Source organism: Drosophila takahashii, chromosome 3R (genome assembly GCF_030179915.1).
Source record: "Drosophila takahashii strain IR98-3 E-12201 chromosome 3R, DtakHiC1v2, whole genome shotgun sequence".
NCBI lineage: Eukaryota > Metazoa > Arthropoda > Insecta > Diptera > Drosophilidae > Drosophila > Drosophila takahashii.
The window spans coordinates 16,603,059-16,630,352 of NC_091681.1; the positions used below are offsets into that span (position 1 = coordinate 16,603,059).

The 27,294-nt window shown below is 38.6% G+C and overlaps 1 protein-coding gene across 14 annotated transcripts in view; it reads right to left on the reverse strand.

Moving 5' to 3' along the window:
* The window catches only part of GluClalpha (glycine receptor alpha 1), a 37,953-nt gene that overhangs the window by 4,182 nt on the left and 6,477 nt on the right, over positions 1–27,294 (reverse strand). For 2 of the 14 annotated variants that reach the window (XM_070216447.1, XM_070216445.1), the window contains exons 2-11: positions 15,142–15,314; positions 13,840–13,952; positions 9,690–9,760; positions 7,220–7,289; positions 6,923–7,159; positions 5,894–6,028; positions 3,266–3,418; positions 2,604–2,768; positions 1,331–1,437; positions 461–585 (exon numbers count right to left, since the gene is read on the reverse strand). In XM_070216447.1, the coding sequence (XP_070072548.1) occupies positions 461–585; positions 1,331–1,437; positions 2,604–2,768; positions 3,266–3,418; positions 5,894–6,028; positions 6,923–7,159; positions 7,220–7,289; positions 9,690–9,760; positions 13,840–13,952; positions 15,142–15,203 (1,238 nt within the window). In that variant the 5' untranslated portion in view covers positions 15,204–15,314. Of the gene's footprint in view, positions 1–460; positions 586–1,330; positions 1,438–2,536; positions 2,769–3,265; positions 3,419–5,893; positions 6,029–6,922; positions 7,160–7,219; positions 7,290–9,689; positions 9,761–11,427; positions 11,499–13,396; positions 13,465–13,839; positions 13,953–15,141; positions 15,315–27,294 lie in introns of those variants that run through there. The other 12 variants (XM_070216448.1, XM_070216446.1, XM_017151788.3 and 9 more) reach the window with 8 other exon arrangements.

Consider the following 27,294-nt stretch of genomic DNA (forward strand, 5'->3'; position numbering starts at 1 on the left):
ACGGGGTTCAATTTCAACACGAATCAACTCAATTAAAAACATATAGAAATTCAGTTTCATATTTCACATTTACGAGTACTCGGCTCGGAGTTCGGCAAGCAATTAAACCACGTCATTTTACTCATTTTCAGTTTCATTTTCATTATTGTTATTTGATTTGGCAACAAAAGAGACAGCGGGCAAACAGAATCGAACGAACGGCAAGCAAGCGGCAGATATCGGGTTTGGTATTCTTTGGTTATTCGTTTCGGTATCTTTCACAGGTTTTTTCAATGACTGTAGAGTTATGTGATAGCAAAAAGTCAACAAGAGTTAGTGAAAGAGATATAAAGAGTAGAATAGTACATGTTCACAACATCAAAAAGTAAATCCATCAACTACTACGGAACACATATGGAACTAAACGAGGTCGCTACATGGTAGGATCGAGTGGTTCGGGATTTGGAATCCCTTGCGTTACCTTGTTGGGAACTTGGACAGCCAGGTCTTGCAGCAGTTGGGTCGCTTCGGGGCCTGCATGTGCACCTCGCACTGGAGCCGCTTCTCGAGGGCCAAAGGATCGCCGGGATGGCGAACTAGCGGTTTCTGTTGGCCACCACCGCGCGCAAATTGCGACGCCGTTTGACATGAAAGTTGCGATTGTAGTCGGATGTAAATGAGGGTCGCAGGTGGTTGAGTTGAGTTGAGTTGGGTGGTTCGGTTTCGGTTTTGTTTGGTGATTCGATTGTTCGATGGATCGGTGAATCGGGGTGGGGCAAAGTGCATTGGCATGTGCGTAATTTGATTTAATTTCGTCGCAATTTTTCAATTCAATTCCGGTCGAGTGGTTTGTTTTGGTTGCCAGCGATGTTCGGTGATGGTTGGTTGGTTGGTGGAAGGTTGTTTCAGGTTTTTTTTTTGCATTTTCAGGTTTTATTTTCAGTTTATTTGTGGTTGGTTGTTGATGTTGGGGTGGTTTTTGGTTGTTGTTGTTATTGTAGTTGTAGTTGTAGTTGGGATGAGCACGTTTGAAAAAAGTTGTTGAATTTTGCATTTGTTTTTGGTTGGGTTTTGTTTTTTTGTGGTAATAAAAAAGAGGCAAATATAAAAGGAAATAGTTGTTTTAATAGTTTTATCATAACAATTTTGTTTTAGCCAATTATGGTTTGTATATTGTTTTAAAAACCAAAACGAGCTGTTAAGGTTCCCCTGTTCAAAGACAGCTCAAAGGTCAAAATAAAAAAGAGAGAGTGAGGCTGATAAAGAACTATCTTCCCACCCTCAGCTAAGACCCCCCATAAAACCATAAGCTGTTTTTGGATTTTAAAGAGATATATCAAGAGGTAAGTACCATTGCGAACGTTGCATTGCTATCTGTATCGAGCAGATCTGAAGCGGCATCTAAACTGGCCTGCTCCAGATCGCGGCGCTTCTTTTTCATATTCTCCTTATGCATGTCTGCGGCCCGATCCGTATATATCATAGATATATGTTGCATGTGATGGAAGATGTTTGACAAGAATTTATTTGTTCCACGGCAGTTGGGTGATTTGGTGTTAATTTTGTTTTGGTTTTTGAATTTTTTACAGGTTTTATTGGGTGTGTTAGTTTAGTTAGACAGTTAAACACGGTTAATACAGTTTACAGTTAGACAGCGATAGAGTTTAGGCGAGACAGAGATAGAGACAGTCAGAAAGAGAAAGACAGAGAGAGAGTCACACATACAGAAAACGTCAAACAATTCGAAATGTTAAACGGAAAAATGGGAAATAAAAACAAAAAAAAAAAATTATTCGAGTGCAAATATATCGATGGGGTCAGGGGGTACGCAAAACATAGTTCGATTACCACACAGATCGGTGGATACACACACAGTTTGTAGTTATTTACAAGCAATGTTTTACAACAGCAAGGAACCGAACAGAATTCGTAGTAATTCAAAAGGAAATTCGACCAATTTGTTTACAATTTTTTGGTTTTTTCAAACGCGTTTTAAAGTTCGTGGGGTAGTTCGTATTGGTTGGTTTTTGTGTGGATAGTGCATGTCAGTGTGTGGGTGTGAGTGGGTGGTGTGTTCGTATGCATGTCGATGAATGGTGGGCGCACAATGAAATAAGAGAGTAAAACAAAAAGTTGGATTAGTTTGATACACACGATGGACCCATTTAGTGGTTAGATATCAAAGTGAAAAGTAAATAAGGTAACAAATCGGTTAAAGAACACTACTACTAAATCGTTGGGCTTTCGCTTAAGAGACATATAGATAGGTACGTTGGGGGTACGTCTATATGGATATATAGATCGATATAGCCCGAAACAGGTTCTGGTTGTTCTGGTTGTTGTGTGCCACGCCGGTCCTGCGTGTGTGAGTGTTCTGATATAACGGTCCACAGTGAGTACTCGAGAGTGTGTGTGTGATATTGAGTGTGGCGTTGTTCAGAGTTTCGTTGTTGTATGTACAGTATGCGTAGACATTTATATATGGCTACTATATAGATATGTACGTATATTCGTTATCACTCAGTACAATAAAACAACAGAAAAAAGATAAACACCATCGATTAATTAACATTTATATGTGGTTAAGAAGCATATAAAATTTCAATTACTAGCTTTATTCGAACCTGAACGGGATGCATAGTTCACCAGGGCGAACTCGAGCAGGGCCCCGAACACGAACGTCAGACACACGCCTGTCCACACATCGATGGCCTTCGTATAGGAAACGGGCGGCAGGGAGGCGTTGATGCCCGACGTCTGGGTGGCCATGGTCAGTAGGGTGGTGACACCTGCAAAAAGAGTTGGGTAGGGGTGTGAGCTACGAAGGGTCAAGTCCCTAAAACAAAGTTATATATATATCACTCGATATATGAGATTAGTTCTTATCAAAGTCTACTCTTCCTAAATATTTATTTATATCTTATTATTATTAACATTAATACTATGGGTAAATTTTAGATATAGATCTGAAACAATTGAAGATAGGTTTAGTCAAGACCAATGTGTTCTTAATATAATTATTTTATCACTTCAGATAACAGTACTGAAATAACTTGGCAATTTCATAAAGTATTCATTGGAAATTACATTATGTTAATCATTTTAAAGTGAATTCCCTAAAGGTGATTTTATGAGTGGTAAAAAGTTTTTAATGGATATCTTTATTTTTAGTTAACCACTTAATTGTTTATCAATAGTTTGTTCTTATAAATTCGATTCAAAAATACGATTTAAGTAATGTAAAATTTATGGAATAACAAACATTCATTAAAAATCTTGGACTTACCCAGTGACACACGCGCCGGCACTGCTCCTTGATCCAGCCAGAATGATACCCATGATACAATGACCAACATACAGCATGGTATATAAATTTGTATTAAGTAATATGAGAATTCTCGCTTGAATAGTAGATCGACTTTGAGGCAACTGTATTCACCTATGAGTATACAAGGTATATAAAATGTGTCAAACTCAAAATGTACGGGAGGATGTCTTAAGAGAGGCTTTCGATTTTGCAGCTCTTGGCTTTCGTTTGCTTAAATTTCACGCACACACAGTTTTAGTAGGTATATACACACAGAGAGATATCCAATACATGGTACAAATAAATGCCATCCAATAAAGAGGGAACATAAAAAGTGTCTTGCTCGGAAATTTTGCCAAGAAAAGAAATTAAAACACATTTACAGACGATTTTTTCGGGTCGAGACTTTTCGGGTATGTACAAAAAGTGGGTTTTCCGAAACAAAAGGAAATAAAACCGAAAAGAAAAAAGTGGGTAAAACATATCTTACAAAGAGGGGGTGGGGTGTTTGGCGGTAGGCGGGCTTAAGAAGACATAATGTATTTACAGAAAAACACAAAAAAAAAAACAAATAAAAACTCAGTGGGGGAGGGGGGAGGTGGAGGTGGTGGCACACAGAAAGTGGAAAATTATAAAATCAAATGAAAAATTGCATCATAGGCAAAAAGTATCAACATGAATTCAATTTCTGACTTTTGCAACAAAAATCTTAACGGAAATGAAGTTCGACGGCTTTTGTGTGCTGGTTCTTGTTGTAGGTTCTGATTCTCATTCCGTTCACTTCCGCTCGGAAGCTGCCACGCCCCCGGCCCCCGTTCCGCCCCCCGGCGACGGCCCACGCCCCTTTCTTGTGCTTCATTTCCGTTAATTTGTTGGCAAAGCGTTCCATACTCTTCAAGACAAAGTTGTTTATTATTTTACATTCTCATATTTTTGTTTTTGGTTTGGTTTTTCCCATTTTCAATTTCGGCGATTTGATTTGGTACGTTGAGCGTATGCTGTTCGTGGAGAATTTCTCTCAGTGTCTGCATGTTTGAGCAGGGACTCTCATTTGCCCTGTTTGCATTCCACTGCCGCGTGTGTGGTTTATTTGCTCGGCTCTTTGGTCTGGGTTTTGGGTCTGGGTCTTTGGTCTTTGGTCTGGGTTTGAATCTGGGTCTGAATCTGGCTCTGGCTCTCTGGCTTTGCAGCTGGCCATCATCATCATCAATCAAGCGATGACTCTCTCTCTTGGCCGAGATTCGCATTCGCATTGGACACTTGAGCTCGTTTCTAGAGTTCTTTGGCTTCGCTCTTTAATTCCGTTCAACGTTCAACGCTCATAGAAGATATGAAATTAATAAACTTTATGTGAGCAACTAAGTTCAAGGCGAGAGTTCTAAATTGCAACAACTACGCAACGTCTAGGTGGAAAAAGTCATATTTAGTTGAGATTAAATATAGTTGAGCTAAAAATGAGATTGGTATTTGATATCTGAATTTTTTTTTAACGGGAGTGATGAAGATTTCAGGCTCATGCTAACTTATTTGTGGATGGATGATGGGGATGATGGCCCTATTTTCGTTTCCATTCGCTAATTGGTAAACAAACAAACTTCGTGTCAGCAGATTTCAGCTTGATTCAGGTGGAGCTCTACCCGCTAGATAAATACGCGATTCTGTTTGCTCTGGCTGCCGTAAACTATCCTAATATGCTGACACACAATTTGCCAACTTGTAGAAAAATCTGGCCCTCTTGTTTGCCTCCATTTCCACTTCCTCTGCTGTTCTGTGCTGTGGCAACATCCACATCCTTGTCATCCTTGCCGCCATACCATCATCATCATCTTTGGTGCAGCAGCGTCTTTGTGCAAGTTTAAACAACGTCGCAGACAATTTCCTCGATTAATTTACTTTCCGTACGGCTTTTGCCATTTTTGCCTTCATTTTCCGTTTCGCATTCGATGGGGAATCCCCTCGATGCCCCCGACTTCGTCTTCCTCTCGGCTGAATAGTTGTTCGCCAAGGTAAACATTTACTTAAAGCGCGCAGATTTCAAAGTGCTCATAAAAAACGGCAAGGTAAACGATGTGTATGGGTGTGGGTGTATCTATATATATATATATTGGAGGACGCACGTGTGTGCAAGTGTGCGAATTACATCGTAAAAAGTTGGTTCTATGCGTTTCGGGCATTGATAACGGCCCAAAACGATATGCTCATTGAAATGGCGCATGTGTAAACGGCATCTTATGAAATTCGCTACGTCTATATATAAATGAATATGTGTGTGTGTTCGGTTCAGGGTGTGGGTAATTGCGGGTGTATGTGTGTGCAATGAAGTGGTTATGGGTCCGTTTATAATATTTTCCAGTTGGGACCCAACGTTTACGATATGGCTAGAGCTAAAGTTAAACCACTTGGCATGCAATCTCAAGGGAACACTTATTACAAATGCAAACAAAGTACGCAACGCAGCGGGGAAACGAAACAAGCCGAGTAAGAATATATGCGAGAGAAGATTGTAGGTACTAGGAAAATAGTTAATAATATTATGTTTTATATATATAGGTGGCAAAAATCGGCTGAAGGAACACTGTGAAACACACACAATCTGAACGCACGTACCAGTGTTGGTTTTACTATTGCAGTAATCAGTCAGAAACTTCTCCAGTGTGAAGCGAGGTAGGTGTAAGTTCTTTACCACCTGCACGGGATCGCCCGACTTCCACAGGAAGACCAAGTCGTCTGTGGTCCAGCCATCTAGAAGATAAATTATTCGATTAATTTCTTGAATAAGGTAATAGAAAGAGCTATTATATATATAAAAGTGTGCCACAATTTTAGGAATAGAACTGTGGAGGATCTGGAACCTATCATTAGTTAAAATTAAGTAGTTTGGCCTATTGTCTTTCACTTAATCCCCATTCAACCAGTCGACTGGACTGCAGTCCACCTTATAGGAAGACAAAGGCATCGATTCTAATGTGCAGCCTGCACCGTACATGATATCCTCGTAATTAATTTTAGACAATGCAGCTTAAGTTCCGAACCAGTGCTTCCTGTATGCAAGCGCTCCCACCACTTTTCAGCCATTTTATCGTTGAAGTGGGTATAGGTAATTTTAAGTTTCAATTTTCAAAAGCTAACAATTTTAGTGAATATGTTGGTCCTAAACAAATATTTGGTTGCACACTCTTTGAATACCATATTTTCTTTCACTTTTTACCCAAAAGGGTAGCCTTGATTTATCTATTTGGAAATTCTTGTTAAGTCATTTATTAGAGTCCTGCATGAGTGTACTTGGAAGTCAATTTTTTAAAATCAGTTAACTTGGATCACATTTTTTCATTTGATTTTTTCATAAGGAAAAACAAGTGATTTAATATAAAATAAATAGATATGAAATAATTTCGAATCCCCTAAATAATTTGCTTAGTAATTTTATCACTCCCACTCACTTTTATTCTGTGCTTGTATCACTTGTTTTTTTTTTATGAGTGATCAAGTGAAACAAGTGATCCAAGTTAACTCACTTGAACTCACTCACTCTATTTTCAAAAAATTGACTTGTTTGTCAATTCAAGTGCACTCATGCAGGACTCTATCATTTATTCCTGCATCTAATAACTAACTTATCTGTTAATTGTCACTTACAGCTGGCCATTCGTAGTGAGCAGATCTGTCTATCCAGCGGGTACAGCTTCAGGTTCATTGGACAGGCCAATGTCAGCGAGATACGTATACTATATAGCACAGATCCGTTGGGGAAGATGCGGATATACACATTGGGCATGATGATGTTGTGGAAGTGTCCCTCCTTCTCGTTCGAGAAGAAAAGATCGGGCATCCACACGCGGTTCGCCTCCGTCAGGGTGAGATATTTCAGGCGTCCTGTGGGTGAGAAAGGAATTTAGGTTACCGCAGATCTACCCCCAATCGACTTCAACTAACCCTGGATATCGTCGAACTTGAGGCGTTCATCCGTCCACTGTTCACGGAAGGTTAACTGCACACTGTACTCCTGTGGACGTCGAAGTCGGTGGGCGGCGGGTGGTGAGTGGGCGATGGTTGGGTGGCCAGAGGAAAATTCTCATTAGTAGACGAAGTAAATTGGGGCTTTTTGGGGGAATTCAATCTCAACTACAATGCAAATTTCGCTTTGTCGAATTGAAAAGGGAGTTTCTTTCAAGTTTTCTTTCTTTCTCAATTTTTTTTTTTATTTTTAGATTGTGTGTTAAGAGGACTTTTCAATGGGGGGTGGCTTGCAGTTCGATTTATTTAATTGAATTCGATTTTTGGTTTTGGACGGGGCTTTGGCTTTACGTTTGCAAAGATTGTTTTTGTTGGAATATGAAAGAGCGAGCAAGGCGAGGCGAAGTAGCTGGTATTTGTATAACTGAGTGGTATATATTGATATTCGTATATATAGGTATATATTGAGAGTATGGTGGTTAACTGTCGTTTGGCTTGGGTTTCTGCTGGCTTAGAATGTACTCGGCATTGTTCGGGTTGATGGTATACAAGTATTTTGTCATGGCTAATAAATATTTCATATTGCACAAAATGCAACCAAATGCCGCATGCGACGTGTTGCACACTCAAACTTCAAAACGGGCAAGCAGGTTAAAAGCAGGCAAAAAGCACGTCAAGAAAAAGCAAAACGAGCAGGCGGAGTGGAGAAAAGCAAGGCGTCTTATACATACATAAAGAACTTTGAATAAACTTTGTTTTCTCTCAAACAAAAGCTGAAAAACATAGTTTAGTTTAACTTAAAAGTATCTTAATAGTTCTTAAATGTGCTTCAAGAACTTACGGAAAATGAAGTGGTTAAAACGTATTTTCTTCTTCCAAAAATAATATGTATTTTAATGACTTAAAGGAAACTAAGTTTAGATTTTTAATGATTTCCATCAGCTAAGCCTCTGGTTAGTGAAATAATATAAAATGTCAGATTATTATTAAGCCCTCAATGGAACCTCATTAAACATTAATTAACTAAGAAAAATCGCTAACAAGCATGCTTACAAAACTAGTTGGTTAGTTAGTTCGTTAAAACTCATGCCATTCCACAAGAGATGGGACTCAAAAAAAGTAAATAGGATTTTAATTAAAATATCAACCAAATCCAACTAAAATCGCATGGAAACACTGTTAGTTCACTAACATGTTGTTCGATATTTTTCTCGTGATTTAATGAATCCCAGAAACGGGGGAAGTGTTATTGTAAACACTTGCCAATTAAGCAGAGTGAAAACAAATAAATTTGAATAATTATTACAAATAATTGCTTTTTATTTATGACTCGTTTCTTTTATGCATTTTAACATGGCGCAAATTAAATGTGTTGTGAGTTTTTTGTGCCAGCCGCTGGCTGTCGGAGCTGTCCGCTTTTTACCAGCGTTTTTCCTGACAGCGGAAACCGAACTGGACAAATGGAGATTGTGAATGGTGGTTTCCCCATTTTTGTTTTTTTCTTAGTTGCTTCCTGTCGGCACTGGCATGATATCTCTTAGCTTTGTACTTACAGTTAGCCCTGTCTTAGTCCCTAAATGGAGCTGATACACTCTCGTTTTTATTGGTGTGTGGTAAGCATTTTCAATAGGTTTTATTGAGCCCAAAGCTGGCTGGAACAAGGTGGCTTAAAATGATGAAGTTAGGTGAAAGAACAAAATGGAATCGAGAAAACCGAACGGAACGGAACGCAACAGAACTGAATGGCGTAGGTGTGGGCTGTGGTTTGAATGTTGGTTTATGGTGGTTTAATGCTGAGGTGGTGGCGTCTGTTTTTGTCGTGCGGAGGTGGTTCCGACCTAAGCCTTAAGTCTAGCCTAAGTTAAAACTAAAACTTAGTTCATAGCATCGTGGTTTCGATTAGTTTCACTTGGCTGGCTGGCAGTGACATCGGTTGGCGGTGGAGAGACAAAGCTATAAGCAGGTGTTTTGCCTTTGAGTTCGAAAATAATAAAGAAAAGGACATAAAATAATATTAAGTTATTTTACACAATTTCCGGTACAGGGAATATATTTATAAATATTTGTATGATACAAGTACACTGATATTGTTAACATATTTAGCTTGCTTAAGTTGTACAAGTTGCAGATACAAAGAAAATTTACAGATTCCACTGACACACGCAGGACCCCAAGAATCGTCGCAAGTAGGCTAAAGTAATGTATTTTACACCCATTTACGCCCGACACAGACACACTGAAGGACAGATATGTATTATTAATGCAATTATTTTATAGGCCCAAATTACTGGATTGGATTAACTTTTGTAGACACACACACGCACGCACAATTAGAGCAAAGTGAGAGTAAGCACTTGGGATTTAATCGTTTGTATCTGTAGTTGTGGTCGGAGTGGTCGTAGTAGTGTTGTTCTTGTTCTTGCTGTGCTCGATCCAGAACGGAACTCACCATTTTGTAATCGTCGATTTTGGAAATGGAGCGCAGGAACATGTTCACTTGCACAGTGGTGGGCGTATTTTCTAAAATCAATCATCAAAATTGGTTTTTATCTGTTTTTCATGCTTCCGCCTTCCTCACGTCGAACTGTCCTTAGCCTAGTTGCACTTACTAGCTAACTAACATAGCGTACGCTGGCTTAAATACTATATTTTTGATGAATTTTATGTGTGAACGAAATGTATGTTTTTACATAAATAACCAAAAAAAAGTAATATAAATACGAAACACGAATTGAAAAATCGAATGTATAGAGAAAAATGTCTGCATGGATCTCATTGAAGAATGAAATTGGTTTTTAGTTTCAGTTTGTTCTGTTCAATATTTATTTTTGTCTCAATTAAGTTCTAAAAATGTATTTGGTTATTGTGCCAATGGGATTTATTTATTTCTCGATTTTTCTGTGTAATATTTATATACAAATATTTTTAAAAAATGCATGCCACACATTTTCAATTAGTTTTCCTCTTGTTGACTGGAACGGATTTATTAAATTTTGCTTCCAAATCTAAACTCATCGTAGAATTTTTGTTGTTAGCGTTGTTTTTGTTGAAGGGCGTAAAGTAAAATGACCATTTCCAAATGGATTAACTTGTTTGAAACGAATTTTCATTGGGCTGAATATTAAATTGTTTTTTTCTTTTTTTTTTTGGGAGGTGGGCTGGGAAAACAATGGTTGGGGACACACACATACAAAGCACACGATAAAAATGAACAGTTCACAATTGAATTTATTATTTCACTAAGTACATAGAGTAGCATAAATTAAACAACATTGTTCATTTCACAGATAGGTTTTGTTAATAAGCAAATGGCGTAATTAAAAATAAATTTGTAAATAATTGTTAGACCGAGGCTAAATAGATGGCTTGCACCACTTATCACAGTTATAAATATTTCGATATGAGGTTTATTAGTTAATTTATAATAATTATTAGGAGAAATTCATAAATTTATACAGAAAGGTAAAGAGAGAGATAGAGTAGGAAAATCAATCTAAGTTGGATTATTTTATGTTTGGAAAGAAGGGGTTAGAGGCGATAGACGGTGAGAGAATGACAGATAGAGACTGTGTGGGAAAGAGATCCAAAAAGACATTTTTTCACAATGTTTTGTATATCTTTGATTTTGACTACAAAACAGCAAACTGAATGGTTTATTTTACAAATTGTTGATATGAGAAAAATAAAAGTTAAATGCAGTGAGTTAATTCGATTTACCAATGCAAATCTAATTTTAAAAATGCAATTGTCAACTTAAAAACGAACCAATTAGGCAATTTCGCTTTCGTTTTCTAAGAACCCAAAACAAAGGCAAATCGTATACAAAACATATAACTCAGGTACGAAATCAAATCACATCGATAGTCAAACAAAGTGTTATGTATTATAGATACCAATATCAGATAAAGTATAGTACGTTAGCATATATAATAATTTCCATGTTTATACATATAGTTTTGTATCATTTCGAGTGTCTTGGTTGCTTTCCCGACGCCTAACAGCAGTAATACGAGATTGCGAGTGGAGGAGCGGAACACAGATCTCAGAACAGAGTGCCTATCACAGAGAAGGGTCAACGGTTGGGGTTACGACTTGAGCATCCACTTGCGGTCAGGGGTTCGGGGGGTCTGATTTACTATCGGGTGTTTTGAATTTGGATTTGATAGTTTGCGGAGGCGCCGACTTACCATGGTTACATCATCGATTTTCGATATACTCCTAATATATATGTTGACGAAAACGACAGCTGGTCCATCTGCTGGCGATACATGATAGATAGACAGATTCACCGTTTTGCACAATACTTTCAATGTAATATACTACAAATTTTAACAGCTGCCGCAGGGTTCAACCCCCAAAAACAAACTTAAAATGACCATCGGAGGGGGAGGAGGCGAAGGGCACCTCCCCCATATTTGGCAGAGGCAGTCCTTATGCCTTTATGCCGCTCTCTCTCTGTAATAAAGTTTTATTTTATAGCCATCCTCCCGGTTGTTGTTTTCCTTTAGCTTTTCCTTTTTGCTTTTGCTTACTTGCTAGGATACAAAAGTTGCTAAGCAAGTTCGCTTCCAGTTTTGCTTACAAAGCTAAGCTAAGTCAAAGAATATTTTCTTCTCGATTTTTGTTTCGTTTTGTTTGCGTTTTTTATATACCTAAGTTAAGCTAGAATTTATGTACGTTACTAAAGTTGCGTTGTTTGTCTATGAGTTGTTTTTGTGACCTTCGAGGGTGGCTTTTAGGGGGTGGTGAGCTGGGGGGGTTTGTACGTATGTGTGGTATGAACAAAATACAACGGAATCTGTGTGAATTGCTTCCAAATGCCGAAGGGCAACGTGGCTTGTGCTAATTGATATGCCTTAATAGTTAATATTTATCGAACTGGCAAATATATGGAGTATATATTTACAAGCTTATGTGTCGTTTTTAATGGTCATTCGCAGTCGTTGTGATTCAGGACTATAAGTATGTGGCTGTGATTGTGTTCAAGCTATTTTTAAATATTTATGCTGCCTTTACATTATTAATGATGTCATTGCTGCGGCAAAAGTCAACATGACAACAACGAAATTAACTGCGAGTGAAATCAAAACTTTATTGTTAATTAAACTGTAAAAATCGTTTCGAAAAAATATGAATTTTGCTCTCAGTTATCCATTTTGAATGCCTTTTATTTGTTATATAACCATTTACTTATTTAATTGGCACTTCAAAAATCAATATAACTTTGGGGACGTCAAACAAGCTAATGGCATTTTATAGAAATATTTATTGGGAATTTTAATTTATATAATTTCGATATTTCTTTGTTTTACTTTCATTTCATATGTTTTATTAGTAATTCGTTATTAGTAATTAGTAATAGATTTAAAAAAATGTCAATGTTTTAGGATCCCAGAATTTATATTTGAACCTCAGCTTTCAAAGTGTGTCAGCAATTAAAAAATAAAATAACAAAAAAAAAGAAAAATATAAGAACGCCTAAAGTAGTTTAAGTTCCTACAATAGTTTCATATTTGTTTTGATTACGTATTACTAATTTATAAGGCAAGAGATTTAAGTTAATTTTTATTTTCAGAAAATGGAGTAGCCACATTCCAAAGAAGGCCAATTGAAAGGAGGCCCGGAAAAGTAGGCAACGCTTTCTTCTTTTCTTGAACTTGGGTGTGTATATGGTGAACTTGGCCGGTTTATTTGCTGTTTATCTTAAATGAAACACAACGAACGCTGTTTATTGAAACGAACGGAAACGGAAACTGAAATGTACAAACAGGAGGGACAGGTACTGGTACAAACTGCCAAAATGTGGCAAAAAACAAACGCAAATACTTAGCATCGGATGTATATACGCATTATATATATGGTAGCTATGTATCGAGAGAATTAGAGAGAACGAGTCAACGCAAAACGCAAAAACAAGTGTGTGTGTGGATGTGTTACAAGTGAATAGTGTTGGCTATGTGTAATTTTCAGTGTACGTGTGTGTTGCAAGAGCTACCAAGACATCTTTCGTGTTTTCTAATTTCTTGATGAGGAGGCAGAGTGAGATAGCAAGAGACAGAGCAAGAGAATCGGAGCGAGGGGGTGGTGGTGGGGGGAGAATCTATCGATTTCGAGTGCCGATATCGAGTTTACTGGCTCCGTTGCAGTGCGACTTACCATTTTAATATCACTAATCGTCATAATACTGCGTACGAATAGATTGATTCTGACTATTGCGGGACCATCTGGCGTAAAGTTTGGTTTAAAAGTAAGTTTTTCGACATAAATGTGAAACGGTAAACTTATCGAGCTGATCTAACTAAGCTAAATATTGCTTTGCTCGGATCGGCACACTAAGCTAAGTTAGAGATGATTCGATATTGGATATTGGATTTCGATTAACTTAGGCAGAGGCTTAAATTAGCTAAAATTTCGGAATTTTGTTACATAGCTATCCTAACGATAGCTTTCACCAATAATTTTATATCTTATTTATCGAAAACAGAAAGTCAAAGGAAAAACCATTAATATAAACAAACAATAGTTATTAAAAAATTGAAACAATTATTGATTATGGCGGCAGGTTAAGTTCGATATGGGAAACTTTGAATTATTCTTACCTGTGCCATTTATTCCAGATGGTCGTATTCGGGCGTCGTATTTGCCTGCACCTAAAATTTGATCTAAGACTTTTTTCTCCTTTTCTCGGAAATTTATTTTGGCATTATTTGCTCTGAAATCAGGATACGGATAGGTACGCATGTATAATTTAATAAAACGTTTGCTTCAGTTATTTTGGGCAAATTTGAAAATATTGAATTATTTAAATGGTATTGAAGTTTTGGAAAAACATTAGCTGAGCAAATTGTTGGTAATTTGTGGTTTGAAAAATCGCATAAAAGAAAAGTTTTGCATACAATTTACAGCAAGTTATTGTTTGTTTGTTTTTAAGATAAAAATATATACAAATTAATTGGAGGTGTGGGATAGTGTTTGCTTTTATCGTTATCGTTGGTATTATACACTGTCGCACTTATCAAAAGCCAAGGCAAAGTCACATAGCTGCGGACTCTGACCTCGACTTGAGCGTAAATAATTCCAAAATTTATGCTCCGACAAAAAATTACACGAAAATTAATTACATTTTAATGATGTGTCCTGGTGGAGTGTTTCTGTGAGTGTGTGTGAGACAGGATATGGAAATTAAAGTGGATGAAAGCGGCTAAATGGTGGGCGTGTGTTTTAAAATAAGCAAGAACCGAGAAGCAAACTACAGCTCACAACTACACTGCTAATTTGGCGGGAAAGCAGATCAACCAATATTAAAATAAGCACAAAACAATATTATAAATTTTAAGCTTTTTATTTATCTTTGAAAAACTTGATGGTATTTATTTCTATAATGTTCTTTGCGACCTATTTAATGGTTTGAATATTTTTATACCTGTAACTCGTAGAGTGGTGTTTATTAATACCTAACGAAATGAAGAAGACATTTTTCAAATCGGACCATTTATCTTCTTTGCACTTCCTTTAGCTGACTAATCGACTACGAGGTTCTTTCTTTTTCAAATTATTATTTTAATTTCTCAGTGTATATACGTATGTACTTATGCATTTGTTAAAATATATCGGAATCGCTGCCTCACAGCGAGGCGTGGCTTGGCCAAATTAACGACAATTGTATGTAAATCGCATTATGAACGCCACTTCCCGGCCAAGTGCTGTGTGAAACACGCGAAACGAGGACCGCGCGGCAAAAAAATCAGTACAAAATAAGTGTAAAATAAATGGTAAGTGGAGCGTGAGACAAAATTATGAAGCGGTTTACATTTTGCAGCTACTGTTTGCGAGTGGCGTGTACTTGTGTGAGTCACTGGAATACAATGGATTGCGAGTAAAGTGGAGTGCGGGGTACTTACAGTGAAGCACTGCACAGGCTGGCAAAGTATAAGATCGCCCAGAAATAGTGTCCGCTGCCCATGTTGGGAGTGGTGATGTGGTGTGCCGTGCGTCCTGCTTCCTGGAGGGGGGCGGGGGCGTGGCAGCCTCCTCTGTGGGTTCAGTGGGCGGTGGTGGTGGTGGGCGTGGCGACCTGAAATGCATAAGTAATGAACAATTAGTATTGAAGTACTGAACTGATTCGATAATCATATATCGATGTCATTGCCGCAAAATCAAAGTGTCCATTGATCCATTTTGTGCAGCCCGAAAATTTCACTGATTTAACCCACTTCACGATAGTCACTGTGTGTGTGTGTGCGGTGTTAAATTGAATTGGCCATCGAATTAGGCCAATTAACATGCCATTTGGCTATCTGTGCCAGTGCATCAAATACATATGCATCTCAATCTATGCACATCTCCTCGGTTTCTGCCTTTGCCGGTGTGTTAATGCGTTTTGCGAAATACGAAATGCAAAATGCAGCCATAAATGCAATTAAATTTGCAATATCCTCCTGACCCAACACCGAAGGTGGGAAATTGAAAATTTAAAAGGTCTTGACACCGTAATGCTGCTTTAATCTGTTGCCCAGGGAATCCATTACGTTGGCTGGCATTCATGAAAAATGCAAATTGCAATCGCAGCTCAACACATTCAACGAGCAGCTACAAAAGACTATGGCAAGGATTTTTCTCGGTATGTTAGTTGTGAAGTGCGAATGCTCTTTCGAATATTTAATATTTCTTATAAATATTATTAATAACCATGAAAATATAGGATAATCATAGGTGCAATATTCACTGCCCATGTGATTATTTAAGTGCAGATAATGAGTTTGAAGTACTAGGAATTTAGCCAATTAAGATTTCCTCCTTTGTTTATTTAATTGGAAATTCCAGGCAGTCAATTTGAATTAAGTTCACCTAATTCCCAGGCTTTCTAAAGCTTAACTGCGAATATTTCGTTAATTAAAGCAGTTAATACTTTTATCTCTCGTTTGCAGAATGCATCACACTTGCCAGCTGCCTTTCGCATACCCTTTCAATGCCAAACGAAGCTCTCTGTTGCTCGCTTTCATTTTGCAACAATCATTATGGTCGGGGCATTTAAAACAATGCCAACAATGACCGGCAATATCCCTGATATATCTGCTGACCAGCTTTCAGAAGGCCGGAGACGCAAAATGCCGAATGCGAAATGCGAAATGCAAAATGCGTTTGCGTATGCGAATATTGGAATCGAATTAATCCTTTATAAGCATTTTTCTCCACTTCAATGGACGACGTGCTGTGCATGGGCGATAAGTGCGTTGTGGTGACCGAAATGCCACGCCCACAGCCGCCCATCGCTCGTCGGGCCAAGGAAGGCCACAAAATATACACGCAAGCCGAGAGACCAGAACACCAGGACATCGGAACATTGGCGTGGCCATGACCGAGTCGGGGCTTTCACAGTTGTTGCCATGTGGAAGCCCCATGCAAATAATCAATTGGTCGAAATGGGAATGGGCTTTGGAATGGTAATCGGAATGGGAGTGGGAATCGGAATGGCAACAGGCTGGCTCAGGCCGCTCCAAATTTGCATTCGTGCTGTGTTAATTTGCCGCTGCTGTGCCTGCAATTTTGTGCCATAAATACACGCATCTACAGCTGCAGTTGCATCTGCATTGAGCAAAATAGCAGCAACATTGGCGCTGAGTTGAGGACATGGACCCGGGCGGTCCTTCCTGGGAGGCTCCCCCTCCTACCATTTCACCCATTTTATTTTTTGGCCCGCTGTCAAAGAAAGTTAACAATGCGACTGCGACTGCCAAATGTCCCACATTTGCAGCTTGCCAAGCAGTTGGCGCCAATCCTCCTTCCAAACCCCCTCAAAAGCAGGGGAAAAAACACGAAAAATAAAAGGACTACCAACTGTGTGTGTGGTGTAAATGGGTTTACTTTTATTTCATTTGTTTGTGCGTGTGTGTGTGTGTGTGTGTGTATGTTTCTGACGAGTCGACACACTTTTGAGCTTGGCAATGTTTTTACTGTTCGCCACCGACAATAAAAACAACAACACTCGGGCGCTTGTCTACCTCAGCGAAAGCTTTGAGCTGTTTTGGCCGCTTGTTGTTGCCAAGCTGCGAGTTGAATGAACGTTCAAAACTGCGAAAAATATTCGCAACTTGTTTGGGAAAAACAACTATAGATGCCAGTTGTATTTGTTCCGTTAAAATTGGTTCCGTTCTTAATCACAGTATTTGAGAATATTTTAATTCTATAATGTCCAACTCTGAATCTTTAATATATTGTCTGATTAAAATGCATATTTCAAATTCTTGGCCCTTTGTCAATTATCATTAAAATATGATCTTAAAGAAAATAAGCAGACACTACACGTTTAATTAATTAATTCTAATTAGAAGAAGAATGTCGATTTTATTTTAATGTACTTATTATTTTTTACAATTAATTTATTTATATGAAAAAAAATTATCAAACGAAATTTGTTCAATTGCTTGTTTGATTTTTCTTTAAATCTGCGTAGATATAATTGTGTTTACAATTTTAAAAATTAAAAAAAAAATTTTGTTTATTTAAGCTTGAATTTTTACATCTCCGGCGGGCCCTTGTAAGGGGTTTAGGTCTGCATATAAATCCAATAAGGACTTATAAACAGGGAAAAATTTTTCCCGCATACCGAACCCCTAATGAGATTAAATATTTCTGTTAAAAGGCGATTCGACACTTCCAGATTTGTATTCTTTATTCATTTCTGGCTTCTGGCTGGCATTTGAGAGGAGATTTATTTGGCTTTGAGTCTGGTGCCGACTTATGGCTTTATCTTTATCCCCAGCCAGATCCACATTATTTCTAGCAGTGTTCTGGCCAAAAGAGCGTGCTGTGTGTGTGCAATCTCAACACGCACACACACGCACACCATCATACAATCACATCCCGCACAGAGTCGTATATATTTTTTGCGTTTTATGCCGCTCAGCGGCGCTTGTAGCTCGTTATGTTGATTGGATTTTGTGCCGCCCGCACCAGAAAGTAGTCCACACACACACATGTGGGCGAAAACCCCATGGATGATGTACAGATATACGGATACACACACTATTAAGGCACTTGCCATCGCTGCTGAATAAAGTCAAGTGCCGTGTGTGTGCGATATGTGCGCCTGTGTGGGTGCGTGCCATAAAGCTGGATTCATTTTGTTGTTGTTTTATCTGCTGCCCTTACGCTTTGCTCCTCGTTTTATGTATGCAAAAAATTTTACACTCTCGTTTTCGCCATATGATTTTGTTCCTCTCTTCCTGTCTCTCGCTTGCCTTATTTTTTTGCTAAATTGTAAGTAAGTGGGCTTAGTAGCATTTTGCCATTTAGGATTCGCCCGTCTGTGTCTGTGTCTGTGTGTGTGTGTGAGCGGGTGCGTATGAGTGATATTCTGCAGCCCGGATTTGGATAAGGCTCACCTCAGACGGGGGCCTTAACTTTAACATTTAGGAGACAGTTTGATAAACACCGAAATCGCTGTGTGGATGAGGTGCAAATAAAAGTTCACCAGCAGGCGGTGGCAACAGCTGATGACACGTTTGGGTGGCCGAAATGAGAGGCTGGATAAACAACAGCAACGGGGGAGCGAGATCGAAAGGTCAAAGGGCGCTGCATACGTGAGTGGCTCGAACAGATTGCGAAAAGCCCACCAACCGCAAGAGGCCCACTTCATAGCTTTAACAAAGATTTCCCCTTTACATCCATTTCGAGCTAAAGCCTGTGAGGTTGCGAGATTAATCAATGTGTAATATTTTAAACTGCCTTTAATTTCTATTAAATCACGCATTTTAAAAATAATATATTCTCTTTTAATTTTAATTATTTATAAAATTCAATATTTTTATCGTTAATTGTGTTTTATTACAATTTGTAATTCAAATAAGTTATTTACCTAATTATTTAGATAAGCTGTTGTACTAAACAAAATATGAAAATATTTATAATATATTAATTATTAATATTAATATACTAATATTTATGAACTATTTTGTTTTATGATGCTTTTGGGCAACACATAAAATCCTGTGCAGGTATAAATAAATTCCAAAATGTGGGTTTATAATTCCATACTAATAAATATTAACGTTTTTAGTGCATTAAAACTAGACTATTAGTTAGTAGGGATTTAACTAGAACGAAAAAGAAAGGAAATAATTTTCCTTCCATTCAGTATTTTACATTAAGTTCAATTTACTTATGAAGCATTACCGAATATTCTAGAAACCATTATTTTTACTCGTTTTTATTTTTTTAAATATACTCTTTATACCTTATATTTGTGTGATACATAAGGAAAATCCTGAAGGAAAACTTTTGCTAACTTTGCACTCGCATCTCGCAAATGTCAAGCCAGGATTTCATATCACTCGGCTGACAGGTCCAAAAGGTCACAGCTTGCGTCCAGCCGCTTTTCTTCGGCCCCTCCCCTTCGCCCTTCCCCTGCTCACTCATAATTAATTGAAATGTCAATACATTGTTTGTGCGACCCAGCAAAAATATTAATGAAAGCCGAAGAGAATTCCTAGCAGGGGGCGTGGATTAAGGAGACTGGGGCCCCAAAATTGTGTGTGTGCCCTATTATTAGCTTCGAAGGAGGCGGAATCATCTATCAAGCGGAGGCCTACGCATACATGTCTGCGCTATTTATAGGATGTTCGGGCGAAATCTGAACTTTAACTGGAAATTAACTCGCATGAAAATTGGCCAATAATTTGCTGGATTTATTGCCGCCAACAAATTGCCACCCTCGTTCACCTAGTCAAATGGGTCAATAAACTAAACAGCACCCCGAAGGCGATAAAATTGATGGACAGGGGCGTTGTGAGTCGCGAGATAAGCGCGATTAGAAGTTCGTACCCCTCTTTGCCTATTTGGGACCCTTTTAAAAATGCACACGCACGCAGAAAACCCCGCCCCTCTTCTCACCTAAACTCCCGTATATTCACATACATAAATCACATATTCCAGCGCTTTGCGGCCATTTAATGGCTGTCAAGATAAGCTTTCGGGGCTCTGTATTTAGGGCTTCATGTCAGCCCCATACACTCACTCTGTATCTGTGTGTGTTCGCGGCAACCAAAGTAAATAATTGCCTAAACATTGTGCAAAATAGAGGGCAGCCAGCGGGCAATCCGATGTCTGTCAAAGTGCATTTTAATGTCAGTAAATGTGCAGCTTGCACGTCAGCTGAAATAGAAAATGCCAGAAAATCACCCAGGGGTTGGGTTGGGTCAATTAAATTCAGTGCGAGTGGAAAAAACGGTAATATGTACGAACTTTAACTTTTTGGCAAACTTACTTTGTGCCAAACTTGCAACTGACTTCTTGGAAAAACATGTACAAGTATATTGATTGGTAACGAAATCAGGGAGAAAATTCGAAATACTCGAACTCGGGCCCCTTAATCATTTATTGGCCATTGATCATCTTTGGCAAAACTTTTCTATACGTAACTGAGCGAGCCTTTCACTTTAGTTGATGGGTAATCGGAGTTATCCATAATAACTTTTTCCACAGCACTGAAATGTTTCTTATTCGCATTTCAATTAAGTTGGCCAAGAGTTTCGCCTAAGATTGAAGGTTCCGTTGGGCGCCAAACTTTTTGCCCTAAATGTCCCAGGCCACGAGAAATAGTTCACATTGCGCATACGCCCCATGCGCCCACCATGATATCTCGATAGGTGGCGGATGGAAGTGCTTGGCCAAATGGCCAAATCGTTAACCGAAAGCAGACTCACTTACTAGGGCGGGGATTTTATGTCTTGCTGACTCACAGAGTGACTTGCAGAGAGGATAGAGGCGAAGCCCCATGCCATCGCATTTCGGTTTCATTGTCAATTGACACTTTTTGTTGCCGTTTGCCTCCTCTGGTGTCGCCGGCGATTTAAGCTGCATCTGCAGCTGCAGCATCACCGACTTGATTGCATTTTCACAGACTGAAGAGTGGATTGGATGGGGTGGCAATGGGCGTTGGGTTAAGATCTACTGACCCCCCTCATCGCCTGGCTGTTTGTTTTATGGCCCAGTGGCAACTGCTTATTGCTTTCGGTTTGCTCCAATGATGGCTACGTGTGCGAGGACCTCCTCATTTTCCAGCGGAACGGGAACGTCAACAACTCTTTGTTGTTTACGGGCAAAGTTTTTGAGCGCTCCGCTTGCTGCAAGTTAAGGCTGCAAATTGAAATTGTTGCAACTTGCTTCGATTTATGTGTGTTTGCCTTTTCCCAGCTGGTTTGCAGGTTCGGGCAAATATTCACGGCACCGCAGATCCACTTCCACTTCCGCTAATTAATTGCCATAGGAAATTAATATCAACTTAAATGTATTTAGTGTTGATTAATGCATAATTGATGCGAAGCCCCGACGCCGACTTTCGACCAGGTGCAAAAACTTCGCCTCACCTTTTGCGCTGCGAATGCCGATGGTTGGGGGCGGGAAAAAGCTGACATTTTTAGCTTCATTAATCATTCAGGTGGGTCGAGCAGAGGGGGTTGGGGGGTGGAAGGTCGTTATTAATTACAGAAATGGCAGCGAGCTCAACTGAGCAAACATTCAAGTCAATTACGAGAGCAAGGTAAATAAAGTACGGCAAGAGAGAGAAAGAAATTGAAGAGGGTATAAAATAAAATCAGGAGAATAGAGCAAAACTTTTTCACTCCCCGGAAATGGCCATAAATCGGGAAACAGAATTCAATTCATGTTGATTAAAAAATCCCTAACGCGCAGCTCATTTAAATTAATTTACCCGCAGTCGAAATGGCAGCAAATAGTTTTCATAATCCGCAAAGCGAATGCATTTGCAGGCCACACACGTTTGTGAATTGCAATTAAAATGCATGAGCCGCAAATATTTAAAATCATTTCTCGCCACTTGAATGCAGGATGTGACCAAATCATCACAGCTCTTTCCCCCTCCCCCTTTTGCCACTTTAAAATGTGATACAGCATCAACAACATGGCACAAGCTGTGGCCAAAGTTTGTCCAGCTTCCTTCCACTCCTCCTTCTTTTGTGGAGTTTGCTATGCTGCCTTTGTCCGCTTGGCCATAACCAGAAAATGACAAAAGCCATGTCAACAGCATGTTTAAGGGTTCGGGGGTTCGAGTTCCAGTTAAGACAATGCCCTGGATCCTGTGAGCCAGGGATTTTCCCTCTCAGTGTTGGTGTGCCCTCTTATCCGTGTTGCTTGTGGCCAAAGTCTTAGGAGTAAAACAAAACTTGCCCAATTTGGTTACTTTTCCCAGTTCGGCAAACAATGGACACGATAATTTATTCATATTCGGCCACACACACTATCCCCATCTCACCGTGCTATATGGGATATATGGAGGATGTGTGGGGATGAATTTTTAAATAACCATAAATTTCTAAATTTACACAAGAGACACGGAAGACACTGAAGACACATTGCACTTGCGATAAGCCACATACCAAACAAAGGGACACACCCATGGAAAAAAAGTGAAAAATCTGCCAGCAAACAATGGAAATTTTAATGAATATTTTCGGGTCGAAGCTTTTGCTCCCTTCAGAGTGTTGATAATTGCCACATAAATTTGGACAGCAAAAAAGAGAGGAGAAGATGTGCGAAAACTACAAGATATTTTATTATAAACATGGTGTCAGCACTAGCCAAACAATTTGCTAAATATTTATGCATTTGCATAATGCATGCAATCAAATTTTCTCACACAAGACACAACCGAACACATGGGAAAATGGGAAAGTGGGCGTTGAGATAAATATGGGGCGTCAACTGAAGGTCGCCGCTGGCAAACTATAAATATTCAACGAATTATTTGCCAGGAATTTAGCTAAATATAGTAAATACCATGTGCACACGGGAATTCTAAATTCGGAAAATGATAGATTAATGTCTTTAGGTTTGTTTAATAACCTTAATTTTAATAATTAAATAATCGAATTCATTTAAAAGCTAGAAAATTCTAATAATTGATAGAATTTTATATTTAGCCATTTTCTAATTATCAATCTAAGCCTGACGATTTTTTTAAAAGCAAATATTAAGCCCTCTAAAAACCTCTATTCCCCATTAAATGCTAAAACCCCCAAAAAAAACCTAATATTTTATTTATTGCTCAAAACGACGATGGCAATCGGAAAATCGCTTTTGGTGTGTAATCTGTAATAAGCTTTTGTGGTTTATTATAAATATCATTGAATTCGAGAGTGTTTACCCATGGGTCTCATCAATTGCATCACGCACACAGGCACAACCGAGTGTAAGCACACACGCGCACATACACACACACACTGGGGTGTCTGGCTGCCTTTGGTTTTGGCATTAGTGCCAAGAAATTTTGCGGAGGGGCAAGGCCAACTAATTGCGGCGACATAACTTGTTGCGCCCCTTAGAGCCACGCCCTTGCCCCCGCCCCCTTTACCCCCTCCCCTACAACGGGGGTGTTCGCCACATGCATTTGTGTGTGTGTAATAAACGCCGCAGATAGACGGATAGTCGGTATATATATGGTCGCATAGCGGCTGTCGTCTGTCTAAGAACTATTGCCAACAACAACAGCAACCACTGCGAATTGCATTAGCTGACATGTGTGTGTGTGAGGGCGTAGCTTCCTGTGTGTGGGCAAGGGGGCGGGGCACGAGGTCACATCGCTTGTCGCCTGCTCACAATAAACAAAGTCAAATGTCTCCTGGTTGGCAGGCAGCTTGACAAGCATTTTTGTTTGATTTGCCAGGCTAATGAAATAAATATATAGCTAGTGCATGTATATCAATTGACAGCTAGAGAACAACAATCTAGCCAAAACTATAAAAAGTAAATGGCAAAATTCATTTGAGTGAGTATCAAAGGTAAAAAATTTCTAGTGAAAATATTGTAAACTGCAGAACGCAAAAGGAAAATTAATTAAATGAAGAGGATTTTCGAAACTCCTGGAAGCGAAAGCAAACGGAAACCTGAACTCTTGCGGCAATTAAAAGTATGCAAATGAAAACTTTGAACAAATTTATGGAAACTAAATCCTCGTTACTGCCAATCGAAATTTTAGAGAAATGCTCGCTGAAAAAAGATATTATTTTTGGCAGCTAATGTAATTAAATAACAGTAGTCAGGGGAAAGCTCCATCGCTCAAATCAATTAAAAGAATGCAAACAAAAACTTTGTATAAAATTTAAAACGCAAATTTGGAAGGCAAAATTAATGAAATAAAAGGATTTATCCTCAGGGATAATATGTAATGTATGTTAGACATGAAAGCAATCTGATATGATATTAAATAATGATATTAAATAATCAAATCTTATCTAAGTTTGGCTGTCAAGCTTCTCACTGGAATTTTCGAAATGGATCGTTAATATCCTCTCACTTTGACACTCGTCGCTTTAGGGTCCCTCTATAAAATCGTAATATCGGTATAAACAGTTTGGCAGCCCAAAGCATCTTGCAAAGTTATTCGAAACCTCTTGATGGGCAATAACCGGCAGCATGTGGCCAACCGCAGAATGGGAACCGAAAACCGGAAGAGGCGCTGGAAGAGCGGTAAAAGCGGCGAAAGGGCTATTGGACTCCAAACGTCGATGTCTGGGCCAAGAGCTTAATAAAATTATGTGACGATGATTGCCGGCGGAGAGAGCAACCAGAAGCCAGAAGCCAGGATCCCACTATCCACCATCCATTCGGCAGAAACTGTGCTGCTGCTGCTTGGCTGGCACTTGAAAAACGCATTAAGGCTGCAGTTTTGTGTGGCATTTGTATATTATATGTATAAATATATTATATATAGGCAGGTAGGTGGGTCGGTGGGTGGGTACAGGCCATAATACGCTCTTGTACGGCTGCCCTACACTCAAAATAAATTTAACCCTAAATTTTAGAAAATCGCCATTAAAATTTCTTTTTTCTAAATACAAGAAAGTTATTTCTAAATCTAAGGAAATTTTTCTTAAGTCAAGAAAGTTTTCCTTAAATCCAGGAAGTTTTTCTTAAATGTAGAAAATGGTTACCATGAACTAAAATCACCCTAAAATCTAGAAAAAATGCCTTTAAAATTAGAAATTATTTTCTAAAAAATAGAAAGGCAAACGAAAATAATAAAATATATTGGCAACACCTTTTCTAAAAATGAGTGCCCTAACCCAAAAATTAAGCTAACCCTAAATAATAGAAACATTTCCTAAAAAGTAGAAAGTTTTTCTAAAAAATAGAAATAGTTGTTTTCACATGCTCTGGCACACCAAAATGTTCAATGCCAGAACTTGTCAGCTGCCGGCCAGCTGTACTCGTGGCGCAGACCGTTAAAGCACTTGGTTAGCAATCGAATCGACGCGGGTTCGAGTCCCAGAGCAAAATTTTTTAACTTTTTTTCTTAATGTTATTTTATTTTTTTTAATTTATTTTATTTTATTTTTATTTATTTTTTTACTTTTTTTTATTCCTTTTTTTATTGATGGCAAGCAGTAAACTAAAAATAATTAGGTTTATATTCAGTTATTTACTATATACTACACATAATATAAATTGCGTTAGCATAAATATATACATATGTATATACGTATGTAAATAAGTAAAACGCGAATGGTCAAAATTATGCAATTAGTATTCAAATGTGTTGTCCGCTTCACCCTTTACATACATTGCTCGGTTTGCCACAGCAAGTTTAAGTGCTACAATGGCCCAGTATGTAGGCCATTCGCTCCTCGCGCGGGAGACCCGGGTTCGATTCTCACGACGGACAAGTAAAAAATTGTAAGTTTTTTTCATGAACATAAAATATTAACTAATCATAATTTCTACATTCCCAATCTTCCGCAGTCCCGTAGTGCACATTTACAACCACATTTGGCTTTGGTTAGATAAGAAATCCAAGCGCAAATACATAATAATAAATACATAACCTTTAACATTCACAATATACAAGACACACAACGCCTGCATATGTATATAGGGAGGAGTACATAATATAAACGTATATACAAAAAAAAATCATGATTGAACATGTTTTTTTGTTTTGTTTTTAATTTCTATTTTTTAGGAAAATTTCCTACTTTTTAGAAATTTTTGCCCTTAAATTTAGTAAAATTACCCTAAAATTTAGAAATATGACGTAAAAAAAAATCAAAAATATAGAAAAATTTGACCCTAAAATTTAGGGCGAGCTTGTCTTGAAGACAAAAGTAGGGCGATTTCCTTGACTTTAGGGTTAATTTTATTTTGAGTGTATATGCATGCCAGAGTGGTTTGCTGATTGCATGTTAAAAGGCCTTCGCCTGCGACTCTTCTGCAGCTGCTGCTGCTCCTGAAGCTCTTTTTGCCATGAAATTTAATTAAAAACTTGTGTGCCATGAAATTACATTTCAACGTGAGTTTCCTCTCCGAAACTGCTGTGTGCGAATGGGCTGCTTCTGCCACTGCCGCCTCAAAGGTAGGAAAGGAAGCTCTTGCACACGCCGAGAGTTGATTTTTATGTAAAAATGTTCATAAGGTTTTCCATTGCGAAAAGCAGGGGGGTTGGACGACTTCCGTTCGTTCATCGTTCGAGATGAAGTCGTTTGTGGCCGCCGCACCCAACATGATCTGCTGCCTCCTCCTCCTTCCCGGAAGCTCAGAGTTCGGAGTCAAGAGTCCGCAGCCGGGGCGAAAAAGAAATCCCTGGCCAATTATTAAATTGATTTACCAGCCATTAAGCGGGTAAATTAAACGGGAAATACATTTTTATCGATCTGCAGTCGCAGCCCTGAATTATTGAGTATTCCGGATTCCGTATTCCACTTGTTAATTTTCGCAAAAATATTGACAGCAGAAATCAATTTATCCATTGACATTTTATTTGCAGACCAACAGATTTCCGGCTTCCATTTTTCAGGGAGAAATGGCTGGAAAAAGGAAATATTATCCTGAACCATCTTAGCCACTTGGCCAATTTAACGAAGCTCAATTCATAAATTGTTTAAACAAGCAACAGGGCATTATGAATGCAAATCTGGCTCGTAGTTCGTGCCTCGTGGGTTTTGCAATCAAATTGCAACACCTTTGTTCACCTGCTGCCGTTGGCTGTTATTTTTGTTATGCAAAATCGCTGAGCTCGCCGCTTTGGCTTGGCTTTTGCATAT